The sequence below is a fragment of the Rhincodon typus genome, chromosome 2 (assembly GCF_021869965.1).
Source record: "Rhincodon typus isolate 14 chromosome 2, sRhiTyp1.1, whole genome shotgun sequence".
NCBI lineage: Eukaryota > Metazoa > Chordata > Chondrichthyes > Orectolobiformes > Rhincodontidae > Rhincodon > Rhincodon typus.
This window is the reverse complement of record NC_063333.1, coordinates 91155669-91171371: the sequence shown is the minus strand read 5'-3', so window position 1 is coordinate 91171371 and position 15703 is coordinate 91155669. Positions and strand designations below refer to the sequence as shown.

The following is a 15703-nucleotide window of genomic DNA, read 5'->3' as shown; positions in this document are numbered from 1 at the left end:
GCTGCTTGGCCTGCTGTGTTCATCCAGCTCTACACCTTGTTATGTAAAATACATTACAGTTGCAGGCTGGATGCCATAAAATTTAATTGCAAACTGGATGGTGTGAATGGAGTGGAGAAGAAGTGTCTTCCCATCCAGATTAGCAACAGTTTATTTGTTGTTATGCACTGGAAGAAATTCGGTCATATTTCCCTTGCATTGATGGTATGTCTAAATAGCCCCATTAAAACTGTCACATAACAGACCAAAACGGCTTAAGTACAAACATGTTCTCTATTACATTACCTACTGAGGAAATACAATAGATTTAACAGTAAAAAAAATTATACTATTCATTTTAAATTTTCACCAAACTGCTGCGTGTGGTTGTATTTTCATCCCTCACTTTTATTTAATGTGATTTATTTGAATCCATGGAAAAGAATTTGTAATAGTGGAAACCTTGGTTTTTACATCTATAGATTGTATTCCCTGGGGCACCAAAGCTTGAGTTCAGCCTGAGTACTGATGACTGAAAAAAGTACGATTACCATTTCAACCTTATCTTGATATGATAGATTTAAGAATTATTCTCTACCCGCGGACTGAACTCCGAGTCTACGTTTTACCTCAAACACTGGAAGATCCCTGCACAGTATTCAATTTTGAGAAAATTAATTAGGAAATGCTGTACAATTACATGCCTTTCTCTAAGTTTCGCAACACTCAGTGTTTAGAAACCTTCCAGAAAATCAGTTGCGTGGTGTTACATGAGCAGAAGCATGTATGTGCTTTGAAAGGCATACTCCAGGGATTATGTAACTTCTTGTACTAGGTTTCAGTAGAACAGCTTTATAAATCTTTAATGGACTTTTCATTACATTTGAAATAAAATATTAAGAGTACACATATAAATTATTTACAACGTAGTTAATGGCCAGCTTTTGAAGAAACTGGATGACAAAGTAAATGTTTGAAAAACAAACTTATGAAAGTATTTTTAAAACAAAATCAATAAACTGTAAGTCTGTGCACCAACTTTGTAACTTATCAAACATCTGTGATGTATAATGCATGACTAACTGTGGCACTGTCTATAATGTTTAAAAGATTAATAGTTTCAATGTGTGAACATTTTTGCTTTGCAGTAGTGGTTTCGACATTTTTGTTTCCTTACTCAGTTGTCCCCTTTAATGAGTTTCTCTAACAAATCTTTCTTACCTCATCTTTTTCTTTCATACTCTTCCTCTGCCTGCCTTTTCTTTATATTTTCATGCATGTTGACATTAAGTTTATGCTCAAACTGACATGCATTCTAGTAACTACGGTAAAACACTAATTTGGGAATAATAATTATGTTGATTAGAGTTTAGTAAATTCCACGTGAACGGATTAAATTTCTATTTTAATTTCTGAAAACTGAGATGTCGATCTTGCAATGCTGACTACAAAATTAAATATGATATCTATTTTACACATTAATGCATATTTCATCAAAAAACTGCAAAGAAACTGATTAATTGATAAATTCTAAACCAAGTCCTGTTCGTTTTTACAATACTAGGCCATTTCAGTGTAACACAAAAATGAGGTGCATCTCATTTTATTAGCTTAAAAAAAATCAAGATTGAATTTTACTGGGGGAATTCTCCTGATTATTTCCTACTTTTCAGCCAAGGTTGGGGGAAATTCCCAATAAACATTCATTTACACGGTTATTCAAAGGGTTTTAAATCTTTCACTGACATTACAGTGGTGGATTGCGAGAACTGCTGCAATTTTTATGTGATTGTACTTATGGCAATAAATTTCAAAATTAAGTACAAAGGTTACCTGTGACCATCTTTTATTTTATTTATTCAGGGGATGTGAGCATTGCTGGCTAAGCCAGCCTTTATTGACCATCCTTAAGTGTCCTTGAGAAGGTGGTGATGAGCTGTCTCCTTGAACTGCTGCAGTTCATTTGTTGGGGATAAACCATAATAACTTTAGGGAAGGAATTCCAGGATTTTGACCCAGTAACATTGGCGGAAAGGTAATGTATTTCCAAGTCAGGATGGTTAAGTGTTCAGATGGACAGTGTTCCCATGTATCTGCTGCCCTTATCCTTCTAGATATAGTCATTGTGGGTTTGTCTAAAGAGCCTTGGTGAATTTCAGCTGGCTTTTGATCTGTCCACTTCAATAGACAATTGCTGAAAGCTGACAACATTAATGGGAGTACTGGTTTGAAAGGTTTGTTGAGCTGCATATTGTATAGAATTTGAACTGACAGCCATGGATGATGATGGAGCGCCATTTGGAATTGATTTAATGTTAATTCAATTCCCTTACTCTTGTCAATCTCAGGGAACCTTTCCTATCAGTATCCCAACAAGGTCGCTGACACTTATATTTTTGAAAACAATGGACAGAAACAAGCGAAAAAAAAAAAGCAAAACATCACTGAAGCTAATTGTAATATTAATGTCATAGGGAGTCCGAAAATCATAAATATCTTGGTTACTGCCACAAACTCTATTCATTCACCACTAACTTCCTCCCCCTTCCCAGCCTCAAACTGAACCAGACAATTCACAATCTAGGCACTTGGTCCAATCCAAAGCTGAGTTTCTAACAGATATTCTTTTGTGTCACAAACCTTGCCTACTTCTGTCTCTACTACCATCAACTTTCTGTTACCACCCACCTTCATCCCTATCTCAGTTAATCTGCTTTAATTCATGTCTTCAGCTCCAGACCTAATTATCCAATGCACTCCTGGAAGTCGAGCCAATCCTCCACCCTCAGAAGCAAGTCAACTCATCTGAAATTCTTCTGCCATATCTTATTCTGCCCCAGGCCTGACTCACTCATCAGTTACTTTCATCATGGAGCTACACCGTTTCTCATCTCATAACACCTCAAAATTAAAAATCTCACTGTTGTGTTTAAACTTTCCCAGACTATCACAGAAATCTCCCAAAGTCATACAACTCCCCTCCCATCCTGGAAATCTGTATTCCTCTCATCTGTGTAATTCATACGTTAGCTCTGCCTTTTGGCTCATTGGGAGCAATTAATACCCTCAACCTACTGGGGACCAGTCTCTAACAGACCCATTTCAAAACATTGTGCCTCTCTGATCCATGAACATCCTCTTAAAGTCCACATCTTTTATTAAGGATTTGGTCAACTCTTGTAAAACCATCCTCTTGTGCTCAGTGATTGTTTTCCCAAGTCTTTGAGAAATGGCTCTTGAAATGTTTCAAAGTTAGAGGAACCAAGTAAATTGCAATTATGGTTATTACCTCACATTATACAATCCCAGGCATGGTACTGATTTCATTTCTTATTTTACTGAGTATTTCGTTCGCAGAGAGATGCTCCAGTTGACTTATTTTCAATGTCCAGTATTCTCCTACTCACACAATACTCCTGCGATTTCTAAAATGCTGAAATGTTGACCAGGGTCAATTGACCAATAAGGCTTATTTCAAAGCCTCTCGCCCCAGTGCTACTGATTATGCTTCAAAAACTACAGAAATTCAGGGCACAGTCTTCCCAGAATGACTATAAGATGAAAGAGAGTTACTCTGGGAGATGATGGCTGCAAATGAGACATGGCTCAATATTCAGTGTAGGAATTGCAATGCAGGATTGCTCTGAGTCCATTGCTTCCGACGCAAGCAGAACACAAATTCCTTTCTGCCCACTAATTTAAATGTCTGTTGCAGGCAGCACTAAACGTATTGTTCACTGGCTGCATGACCAAACGGGGGACTCAAGTCATGAGAGGATAGGATAAGTTCAAACAGACCCAGACTAAAAACCAACCTGCACCTCAGAAAAGGGTGGATTGTGGTTGGAGCAAGTGGTATTGTGTTTCTGAAAGTGATTCCGTCATCGGGAATACACAAAAATGGGCCCACATGACACAGAATGGGCTCAAAGATATGTTTAATTGTTGAACATATGTCTTGCTTCATGAAGTTAACAGAGACTGTTAGTTCCAGAAGTGCTTGCACTGCATACTCCCTGATGGATACTCCATGTCTGCATTTTAACAGGCTCACTGTGTCCAGTGCTGGTCCAACAGATCCATGTGGCAGTGCCCTGAACACCAGTTTAGAGGTAAAACAGCACTCTAAGTGTCAAAATTTCAGACAGCAAGGAGCCAAATTCTGCAACCAAAATAGATGTGGCACTGTGAACCACTGCAGCGATGAAGATATTCTAAAAATGAGTCAGAATGAGTCAATGAACCTATATTGTAGCCTAACAATTTTAATTTTCTCCAGCATTCTCCATTGCCATTGCATTTAATAGAAGCTTTTCATCACAGGCTAATTTGAGGGATAAACTGGACTTTGCATAAAGTGGACAAAGATAAAGACTAAAATGTGTACTTACACTCTTTAGACATGCCCACTTCAAAGCACTTCTGCAACCGGCAGTACTGGCAACGATTCCTGGTGACCTTGTTGATGACACAGTTCTTTTCTCTGTGACACGTATAAACCATATTTTTCTGGATGCTTCTCCGAAAGAAACCCTGGAAGACAGCAAAATAGAAATCTAAGAGTTTCACCCAGAACACAGCGGCAGATACGTTCTCAATGCAAAATACAATATCTATAATGAATAACAGTCATATTTTAAGACATGAATGACCCAACTGAAAATTAACTCTCTTTCATCTCATTAATTCAAATACAAGTACCTTGGCATTGCACTGTTACCCGACTACAGTGGGGTAAAGGGAAAATTAGATCATCTTCAGAGTCCAGGAACTGGCATTAATGTTCTGTTAAAAAGATCACAGCACTAACCGTTTATCTCTGTTTATTTTTCCTCCATGGACGCTCCCAGGTTTTACAAATATTTCATGGGGTTATAGGGAGGAGACTGCTCACTTATTTTTCTGGAAGGACGCTCCCCTTATTTCATGAAACAGCCAAATGCACCTCTGTTGCACTGCACCCAAAAGCTAGCAAATCCTTGCTTCAGTGAGGAGACCAAAGCATACATGTCTTCTCCAGGCTCCACATTAAAAGACATCCACTTACCTGATATTTCATACTTTTTAACAGTCCCTTTAAGAACCAGTGGCTGGGCTGTTAGAGAATCGAGAAAGCTCGGTGAAGTTTGCACAGCACAACATAGCATTGGGTGGATTTCAAGCTTCTGGACGTAGCAAGATGAATTAAAAATTTTTACCCCGTGTTTGGTGCCAAGGAAGAAGTGGTCGTGGGTTTGGAAGGTGCTGTCTAAGGATCTTTGGAGTGCATCTTGTGGATAGTGCACACTGCTGCTACTGAGCATCGGTGCTGGAGGGAGTGAGTATTTGTGGATGTGCTAGTCAAATGATGGTAACATCACAGAATGTCAAGTGCCGATGATCAGATTGTCTCTTATTGGAGGTAGTCATTGCCGAGCATTTGTACAGTTAATTGCCACTTTTCAGTCCAAGCCTGTATATTATCCAGGTCTTGTTGCATTTGGATATGGACTGTTTCAGTATCTGGGGAGTTGAAAATGTGCAATCATTGGTGAACATCCTCACTTCTGACCTTATGATGGAGGGAAGGTCATTAATGAAGCAGCTGAAGATGTTTGGGTTAAGGACACTACCCTGAGGAACTCCTGCAAAGATGTCCTGGAGCTGAGAAGACTGATCTCCAACAACCAGACATGACTTTAAATAGTGGAGATTTCTCCCCCCATTCCTATTGATTCCAATTTTGCTAGTTGGAACTCAAACTGGGCGTCAATGAGCAGGTTATTGCTATGCAGGTCTGAAGGTGGATAAATCACCTGAACCAGAAGGACCAGACTCCAGAGTTCTGAAGGAGATAGCTAAGGCATTGGTGATGATCTTTCAGCTATCATTGGAGTCAGGGAGGGTCCCACAGGACTGGAAAATGGCTAATGTAACACCTGTGTGAAGAAGCGAGCGAGGCAGAATATAAGAAACTATAGGCTGGTAAACCTGATCTCAGTTGCAGATAAGACTTTCCAGTCCATTGCTAAGGAGGAGATTGCGGAGTACTTGGAAGTGCATGGTAAAATAGGGCTAAGTCAGTATGGCGTTCTGCAGGAGAGGTCATACCTGACAAATCTGTTAGAATTTGTTGAGAAGACAACGAGCAAGTTAGACTAAGGAGAGATTGTGGATGTGATCTATTTGGATTTCCAGAATTTTCCTTTGACAGGGTGCTGCACAGGAGGCTGCTAAGAGGTGTTAGGGGCAAGGTACTGGCATGGGTGGAGGACTTGGTGACTGGCAGAGGCAGGAAGTAAGGATAAATGGGTCTTTTTTCAGCACGGCAGCCAGTGACTAGTGGAGTTCCACAGGGGTCTGCGCTGGGAGCACAACTATTCACCTGGTATATTAACAATCTGGATGAAGTAACCGAGGACATTGTTGCTAAAGCTTACAGATAACCCAAAGGCAGGAAGAGGGACGGGTAGTGTTGATGAAGTGGGGAGGCTGCAGAAGGACTTGGACAGGCTTGAAAAGTGGGCAAAGAAGTGGTAGATGGAATACAATGTGGGAACGTGTGAGGTTATGCATTTTGGTAGGAATCACAGCGGCATAGAGTATTTTCTAAATGGAGAATGTGCTTCGGATTTCTGAAGCCTAAGTGACTTGGGAGTCCTAGTTCAGGATTCGCTTCAGGGTAACATGTATGTTCAGATGGCAGTTAAGAAGGCTAATGCAAAGTTAACATTCATTTTGAGAGGGCTAGAACATGAGAGCAGAGATGTACTGCTGAGGCTGCATCAGGTTTTGATCAGACCACATTTGTAATATCATGAGCAGTTTTGGACTCCATATCTAACCAAGGATGTGCTGCCCTTGGAGGGGATCCAGAGGAGGTTTACAAGAATGATCCTGGGGACAAAGAGCTTGTCTTATGAGGAGCGGTTGTGGACTCTTGGTCTGTCCTTGATGGAGTTTAGAAGGATGAGAGGAGATCTGATTGAAGCTTACAGAATACTGAGAGGTAAGGATAAATGGATGCAGAGACAATGTTTCCTCTAGAAGAAGAGACTAGCACCTAAGGGCACAGTGTCAGAGTGAAGGGACAACACTTTACAACTGAGATGAGGAGGAATTTCTTCAGCCAGAGGGTGGTGAATCTGTGGAACTCATTGTCACAGAAGGCTACAGAGGCCAAGTCATTGAGTATCTTCAAGACAGAGATGGATAGGTTCTTGATTACTAAGAGGATCAAAGGTTACAGGGAGAAGGCAGGAGAATGGGGTTGGAAACATTTCAGCCATAATCAAAAGGTAGAGGACTCGATGGGCTGAATGGCCTAATTCTGCTCCTATATCTTATGGTCTTATGAGGAGGTGCTGCTTGATAGCACAGACGATGACACATTCCATCACTTTACTGATGATCCAGTGTAGACTGATGGGATGGTAATTTGCCGGGTGGGATTTGTTCTGCTTTTTATGTACAGAACACACCTGGGCAATTTTCCAGATTGTCGGGTAGATGCCAGCATTGTAATTGTACTGGAACAACTTGGCTAGGGGAGCAGCACGTGCTGAAGCACAGATCTCCAGCACGCTTGCAGGAATGTTGTCAGAACCCGTAGCCTTTGCAGTATCCAGTGCCTCCAACCAATGTGCAATGTCTCAATATTGTCAGATCAAGCTCAGGTTCCATCTGATATGCTGAACAAGAGGTTATGGCTGACACAGTAAATCAAGTGACAGATTATCACACACCAAGCTGAGCTAAACAGTGGCTGCAAATGGAAACGCCCAATTTCACTGATTTATTCTTTTCACTGGACATGGGTGTTTATTATCCATCGCAGAATGCAACTGAGCTGAGAGACAGTTCAGAGACAGCCCCACACTGTCTAAAATCACATGCGAGCCACACCAAGTAAGGACAGCAGAATTTCTTTCCTAAAGGACATTAGTTAGCCAGATGGATTTCTAACTAAAATTAACGATAGTTTCACGGTTACCATTGCTGAGATTAGCTTTCATTTCCAGATGTTAATAAACGGACTTTGAATTCCACCAGCTCCAAGGGTAGGATTTGAACTCACATTGCCAGAAGATTAGTCTGGCCCTTAGGATTACACATCCAGTAACATTACCACTACACAGGCCTCTCCCTGACTGCTTACTTGCATAAGAGCAGAATCATCAACCAATAAAACTGAGACCTCTTTAATGTTGTACTTCTGAAGGAAAGAAAATGGCAGTGGTACTTAATTGTTGTTATGACAAATGACTTGGCAGGTTTTATATGGCACAGAAGTCAATTTCAAATGCACGTGGGCACTATTATTTGGCCAGGTCCTCGTGACGCATCGTGAAAAAGAATGTTTCATCCATCGGTACTTGCAGTAGAAAATATTCTTGGATAGGTATGCGTAATGAGTGGCATCACCTTAATTTGTTTCCTGTGTGGCCTCAGATTCAGCTCAATTGAAGTTAATGGCACCAAACGTTGGGCTGGGAAAATAATGTCTGCCCTCCTGTCCAGGGCAACTTCCTACCTTCCTATCTTTTCTGCACTAACTGTCATGTTGTGGTGTCTTCCGAAACATGTAATTACAATCCAGGTCATTGGTGCAGCCAGTCTGTGTTGGTGACTGTATTCCTCACGAGTCTCCTCCATTCCATCAACCTCATCTTAACCTTGCAGCATACCTTTCTCCTCCCTTTTCACTCGTGAATTTGCCCAGTTCCCCCATGAAAGTGTCAACACTGTTTGCCTCAGCCACCTCCTGTTGTCTTGAGTTCCACATTCTACCCATTCTGAGTAATTGCTCCTTATTGGATTTATTTGTGTTCTTAGTGTTGATTTGCCCAAAAGTACAAAAGTACAAACATCTACCCTCTCCAAACTATTCACATTTTAGTAACCTCTATTAGGCTTCTTCTAAATCCTCTCCTATGCAGAAAAATCTAAAAGCACCAACCTGTTGAATTGTTTTCTGTAGCTGAAATGAGACGATTGTTCAAATATTAACTCTATTAACCAACGTGAATTTATTTCCAATGACAGACTTTTCAAGGGCAATGCCTTTGTATAACATGAGGGTGTCACCTGCTTTTTATTTGTTGGTCTTCTCCCTTCATGAATTTGTCACACTGAACCTGTCCTGAGGTTCAGGAGGTTTCTATCGGTTAGCAGGTAATGAATGATGCCAATATGAGTCTTTACACTTGGAATTACCGGGCAGGATTTTCCTGATTCCGTGACGGTAGGCTAGGAAACGGTGGGTCTGGGAAAGTCGTGAGAAATCGCATTGACATGGCTCCCCATGCAGTCCCAGTCCTAGGGGAGGTTTCCCAGTGCTGGGATGGGGTATGGGAACAACTGTCGGCTGAACACAGGAAGGCAGCCAATTTTTCAAAATTAAGATCCTGACTGGGGTCAATTCCTCAGGGTTACGAGCAGCTGGCAGGTGGCAGAGCCGCTCGTTAACCTTGTGGCAAGGCTGCCAGCTTCAATGGTGCCAGCTTCCTTCAGCAACCCAGGGGGACCATCAGGCTACATGTCTGATTTGTGTTTGTGTTTGTGTGCGATGGGAGGCGGGGGGGAGGGGGGGGGGGGGGGGTGGTGGTGCCCCAGGCAGGGAAGGACCCATGTCTTGTGGCTCCAAGAGGCCTGCCTGGCCCCTCTGGTCTCCAAGTGAAATTGTTCCTTTCGAAAGGGAGCTTGCTGTTGAGGTGCCCTCCTACTGCCCTGAGCTAGCTCTGTCAAGGCCATCTGTCAGTGAGGACTGGCGCAACCACAGAGATACCTACCTTCTGACTGGGAATGGCAGCACCATCCAACCTCTTTATTCAAATGTCAACCTTGGACTTGGTCACTTAGGAGACTGCAACCAGGAAAATGGCTGAGCCAGTCACATTGATGACAAGCATGGGATCACGATCTCCGTTACATCTCAACCTTAGGGTCCCAAAGCCCACAGTAAAATCCTGCCTCATTATGCCAGCGCTAGCTACTGCATTGAAAATGTATCCAGTACTGTGCCTACTTTGTAAGTTTTGATGGAGGTTCAGAAGCAATGTTTTTGGTCATTCCTAAAGTACTGAGAGGATATTAAATAATTTGGGGGCACTTTTCGAGTAAGACATCCAGCTGCTCAGTGATGAGAGAAGGACACACAAGCAGAAGCTGATGGTGACTCTGAGAACTGTCATAGTGCCACAAATCATCTGTGAAATGACTTGCATGAATTTGGACTTTCCATCATATACTAGTCACCATTCGCCCTACAAATCAGTTAACTTCCTTTAAATAATGTAGTTACTAATAGCAAAATGACAGTATTCTTCTTGTGTGTGTCTGCCTTTGCGTGCATGTGTGTGTGCGTGTGCGCGCGCACGTGTATGTGTGTGTGTATGTGTGCATGTGCCTGTGTACATTGTGTATGTGTGTGTATGTGCGTGTGTGTGTGTCTGTGTTTGTGTGCGTGCTTGTGTGTGTATGTACTCAAAGTACTTTCAGTGTTGACAAAAGTAGACAGCTCATTTTTAATTCTTAATTGTCATGAAATCTTATCTTCAGTGAAGAAAGTGGAATGTGATATGTGGAATCTTGAGTACAAAAGGTATTAGGTAGGCAATTTACTGGTTGCATTATTTAAACATAGAATGGCTTACAGTATACCTTGTGTAAGATTAACTCTTCAAAAGAATGCTAGTTACTATTATGTTAGGGTCATTCAGCATTAAGAAGTGACCAATTCTACAGCTATGGCAGAGGCCCATACTGTAAATGTACAAATCATTCCTTAAAATGTAAGACCGTGATTTTAAAGACAATTATTCTGGTGAGTTCAGTTTGCCTTGGGTTGTAATTGGTGAAGTAGGCTGTGTTGAAACATATTGTTGCTTCACATAAATATCACTTGAGTCATTTGTGCATATTGTCACGATAAAAGCAATGTGATTTTTCCAGATGTTCCCCATCTCTGCTGAAAAAGGCACCACCCTACATTCACTTCTGTCTGAGTAACACTGCACCCACCAACAGAATTTCATTCTGTCCAAGAATTGAAACATGTATAAAACAGTTTGAAGATGATTACTAAATTAATATTTGCAAAAAACAATATGTTGCGCAGAATTTGACTTGTCTTTGATTTTTTTGCTTCTTCTGGTTTTGAATATTTTTGTACTGAAAAGTTGCGAGATGTACTTTGTACCTTCGCTGCATAAACAAGAATGCCAACTAAATGATTGCTGACCAATGGTAAAGCCTGTACAACTTCAATTTCCAATTCACGTCAATAATGATGATGGTGAAGTTTAGGTCAAATCAGCTTAGACACAGCATATAGAGAGAAACTGTTCCTATTGAAAGATGGGATGGGAACCAGAGGCCATCCATTTAAAGTGGCTGGGAAAAGGAACAATGACACCATAGGAGAAAGTGTTATTGATACAGAGAATGGTTAGGATTCAGATTGTGCTGACTGAGAATGTGGTGGAGGCAGATTCGATTGTCGCTTTCAAAAGGGAAATGGATAAGCAGTTGTAAAGAAAAACAAAGTTGCTAGGCTATGGGGAAAGGGTGGGCAAGTGGGAGTGGCTGTGATAAACATGATAGACCAATTGGCCGCTTCTATGTTGTAACCACTCTATGACGCTAGCAGTTAAACATGAGAGGGAAGTTGAATCAGCACAGAAAACTGCAATTATAAAATCATTGCAGCATCCAGGGTTGAAGCATCTAGTCACAAATGCTAACTTAGCTCCCTCAAACCAGCAGATTCCTTAAAAACTGGTCCCTTAACAAGGTTATCATCAACTGGACTCAGTAATAAATATTTCAAGCAAAAAACACACAAGGATGGCTAATTATAAAATAATTCTTTGTAAATGATTACCATTAAAAGGAACTCATAATGAGGCTCACTCTTTAATCTGCCAATCAATTAAAAAGTCAGAGGAGTTTAAATTTAAAACAGGCTTGATCCAAAGAGGCAGATGCTTTTAATAAAAGGGTTGACAACCTTTGCTACAATGCAGCACTGAAACACATTCCTTATTTCAGCTACCATTTTTCTTTGAAGTTCGGGGACATATAAGGAGTACTTTTGTGCTTCTGGCAGGGAGCCATGCCCACTATTCACACGTATTAAAAATTTAGGTGAGCATTACACTGTATTCAGTCAAATGAAAAATTATGCAAGAGTTTATGACTAAATTTCCAATATACACCAAAATTACACTTTAATGTATTTTTGTACCAACTTATTTTATTGTAATAGAGGTTTCTAAATTACAGTACTATATCTTACATGTAATAGCTTAAGTGTCAATTGTTGTTACCAATTTTAACCTGCAATCTAATTGGTTTTGGTTTGGAACTGATAGGCGACATTGTTACAATGTCTTCACATTGCCAAGACCATAGTTCCAATGTTTTCCATGAAGGCTGAATTCTTTCAAAGCTGATAACTATTTGATTAAAAATATGATGTGTTATTTGTAGCATTACTTTCAAATCACAGTCTACTCGAAAAAAGAACAACCTCAGCGGGTTTTCCTGATGCTGTTCCAAGTTTATGGAACAAAGTTCATTGAAGTTGTAGACTTGGGATCAGAGCTGAGAAAACCTAAGTTCTGGTCCCTGCTGAAGCTGTCTGGGGAATCCATCAGGGAAAAGGCAAAAGGAGGTTCAGCTAAAGCCCAAAACTATGCTGGTAAGGTGGATTGGCCATGTTGAATTGTCCTGCGGTGTCCAGGGATGTGCAGGCTAGGTGGATTAGCCAGGGGAAATGTGGGATTATGGGGATAGGGTGGGGGCAAGGGGGCAGTGAGTTTGGGTGGGATGCTCTTCAGAGGGTCGATGCAGACTCGATGGGCCAAGTAGCCTCTATCTGCAGAGTAGGGATTGTATGATTCTAAGAAATGTTCTACTTTCAAGCTTTTATATGAAGGAAATGGTTAGTCATGAATAATTTGTGAAAAACAAGCCCCACATCGAGCTCTTGGCTAATGAATTCTCCAACTGTAAGGTCTGCCCAAAGATTTTAACTTTACTGAAGAGTAAAGTCAGAAGCCACCAACCATCAAAGTTTCAAGTGGAATACTCTTCAGTGTCTGCACAGCCCATCTATAATCAAGATGTGTTTATTAGGAGAAGATTATGATGGATCCAACAAGCACCAGGGGAAAAACATCAAAAAACACAAGAAACATCATGTCTCAGATGGGCTTGAGATTCAAATTAAACCTTGATCCTTGTCAATTATGTAAACTGAACCACCCATTTCTGACAAGTTAGATATCTCCTCATAAATTACTGCTGGCAATCCAAGTGGACACCCAAACAGCGTACTTGGACGATAGTCCCCTTTCCGTTACTTTAATTGAGACATTAACTTGTTTATTTTAAATGGCTTATCTCATTCTTTAACATTATGGACACAGGGCCATCATATCGATGTGTTAAGGATTTGTCTGCTGATATTGTCAACAGTAATTTCTCAGGTCTAGCTTTCTGAAATTTTGAATAAATTGACCAATTATTGTTAATAAGGGGAAAGTTATACTATTTGAACACTCAAATGTAGACAAATTAATTAGTGCCATGTTGGTCACCATGCATTATCTTCATGGAAATAGCTCTTAAATGTAATTTGTATTACCAGTCAAGACTGTCTGAAGCAGCACTGCATTAAAAATAATTAAACAGTGCAGAAAATGCAACAGTTGACAACTACATTTTAAAATCTAAACAACAGCTCAAGACAGATTCTACTAAAAGGTTTACAAAGTGTGAAATAACTAGGATTTGTATATTCTACCAGAGCAGGGCTTGAGGCAACTCCTAGGTCCATTGATTCAATAATGGTATGGGCTAGGAAGAGAATTCAGAGGGGGAGAAAATAACAAAAAAAAACCTGGATGGGAACTAAACCTAGATGAGATTCTCAGTGCATAAGCAGTAAAAACAAAAACAAGTTCCTATAAACTTTATTGCATTTACCTACGTCGTTTAATTTATAAAAATGAAATGGTTAGGCAAATACAAACCATGCCACTTTAAACAGTAATGATTTCAAGCATATTTAGAAACATTCACTCAAGCTGCATCAATTATCATTTCTAATCATTCAGGATGAAAATATAGTCACTTATGTTTAATGACTTCCACCAAAGGCATGAACATTGGGCAAAGAAACTCTAAAAAGAGCTGGAAAGGCAGCCAGCTCAAATTTTGGGTGCATGAAGCCTGCTGTTTGAATATTATGAATAACCGTAGAGCTCACACACAGCACATACCTGGGATGGGTCACATCGGGCGCTATTGTTGGTGAAGTCATTAGTATGAATGTCTGCTGAAAACATGCGGGTCGTCAGTCAATAGTCTAACATTGATCCGACATCAGCACCAAGAGTTTGCAGTTCTATGTTCTAGCTAATGTCTGTTTTAATCACACAAAGCTGAACATGTGTTTAACAGCAGAAATGACTCTCCCTCCACCAAAACGCATTAATTACTTTCTTGTTAGTTGCGGAGTGATTCCTACCGGCTGTTGTAACGACTGTACAACAGTACACTTTCTGTAGGTATTCAAAGTTGCTAAATGTGTGCAGGAAATGGTAAGACAGTTGACGAGGGCCTTGGATCTAACTTGACAAATGAGAAAGGATAGCCAGACTTTCAGAGCCTCCTTGAGCACTGCCCATCACAGCAATGAAGAGGCAGTCAGCGTTTGCCTGACAGGGAGCTGACTTTCCAGGAATAAAAGTCTGAGATTTCCACACCAACTGTTTGTACAGTAATTCTGACAGGCCTCCAAGTGCAAAAAGCAAAGTGTCCCCTCATCACTCTGTAGCAAAACCTGCACACACCCTTACCCGGTAGGGAGCTGGCCGCTACAATACCCCTGCATCACGTCTTCTGGCTGCAGGTCCCTCATCTTCCTGGCTCACTGTGTGTGCAGTTCACTCCTAATTTATCCTGAAAATCAGACACACACACCGATTCAGTGTCAATACTCGTGGCTGCTGGTATGAGAACACGGGATGGTCTCTAACCCCCATCACTGCTCTCTCATTCTCATGGTGACATTCTCAGAAATGGCTGCTCCAATATGACAAGTATCTTCTCCTTCCTGGATCTAAAATAACGGAATATCCCTGCTGTATTTAACTGGGCGTTATATCATCGAATAAGACAGGAATGTGTGTTGATGAGTGTGGTGTGTTCTATTTGGATGATTTGACTGTCATGGTTGCACAGCCTATAATGTGCAAAACCTGCAAAATGTGGGTGTGAGGCATGCAGGTGTGTTCCGTGTGTGCAACCATGACAGTCAAATCATCCAAATAGAACACAGCACACTCATCAACACACATTCCTCTCTTATTCGATGATATAACGCCCAGTTAAATACAGCAGGGATATTCCGTTATTTCCGTGTGTGGGGGTAGATATTTTTATGCAACTCTGGAGCATGTGAGATTTGAAACAACCACTGTACCACAAGTGCTGTATATGAGCGTGTGTGTGCATGTGTATGTGTGCATGTGTAAGTGTGCGTGCATGTGTAAGTGTGTGTGTGTGTATGTGTAATTGTGTGTGTGTAAGTGTCTGTGTGTGTATGTGTAAGTGTCTGTGTGTGTGTATGTGTCTGTGTATGTGTAAGTGTGTGTGTGTGTTTGTGTGTATGTGTAAGCGTGTGTGTGTGTATGTGTAATTGTGTGTGTGTAAGTGTCTGTGTGTGTATGTGTAA

The 15703-nt window shown here is 40.9% G+C and overlaps 1 protein-coding gene across 4 annotated transcripts in view; it reads right to left on the bottom strand.

The window, feature by feature from the left end:
* Window positions 1–15703, bottom strand: part of LOC109925865 (retinoic acid receptor beta-like) — a 217174-nt gene that overhangs the window by 129572 nt on the left and 71899 nt on the right. For all 4 annotated transcript variants that reach the window (XM_048614300.1, XM_048614317.1, XM_048614309.1 and 1 more), the window contains exon 3: window positions 4371–4512. In XM_048614300.1, coding sequence (XP_048470257.1) covers window positions 4371–4512 — 142 coding nt within the window. The remainder of the gene's footprint in view (window positions 1–4370; window positions 4513–15703) is intronic.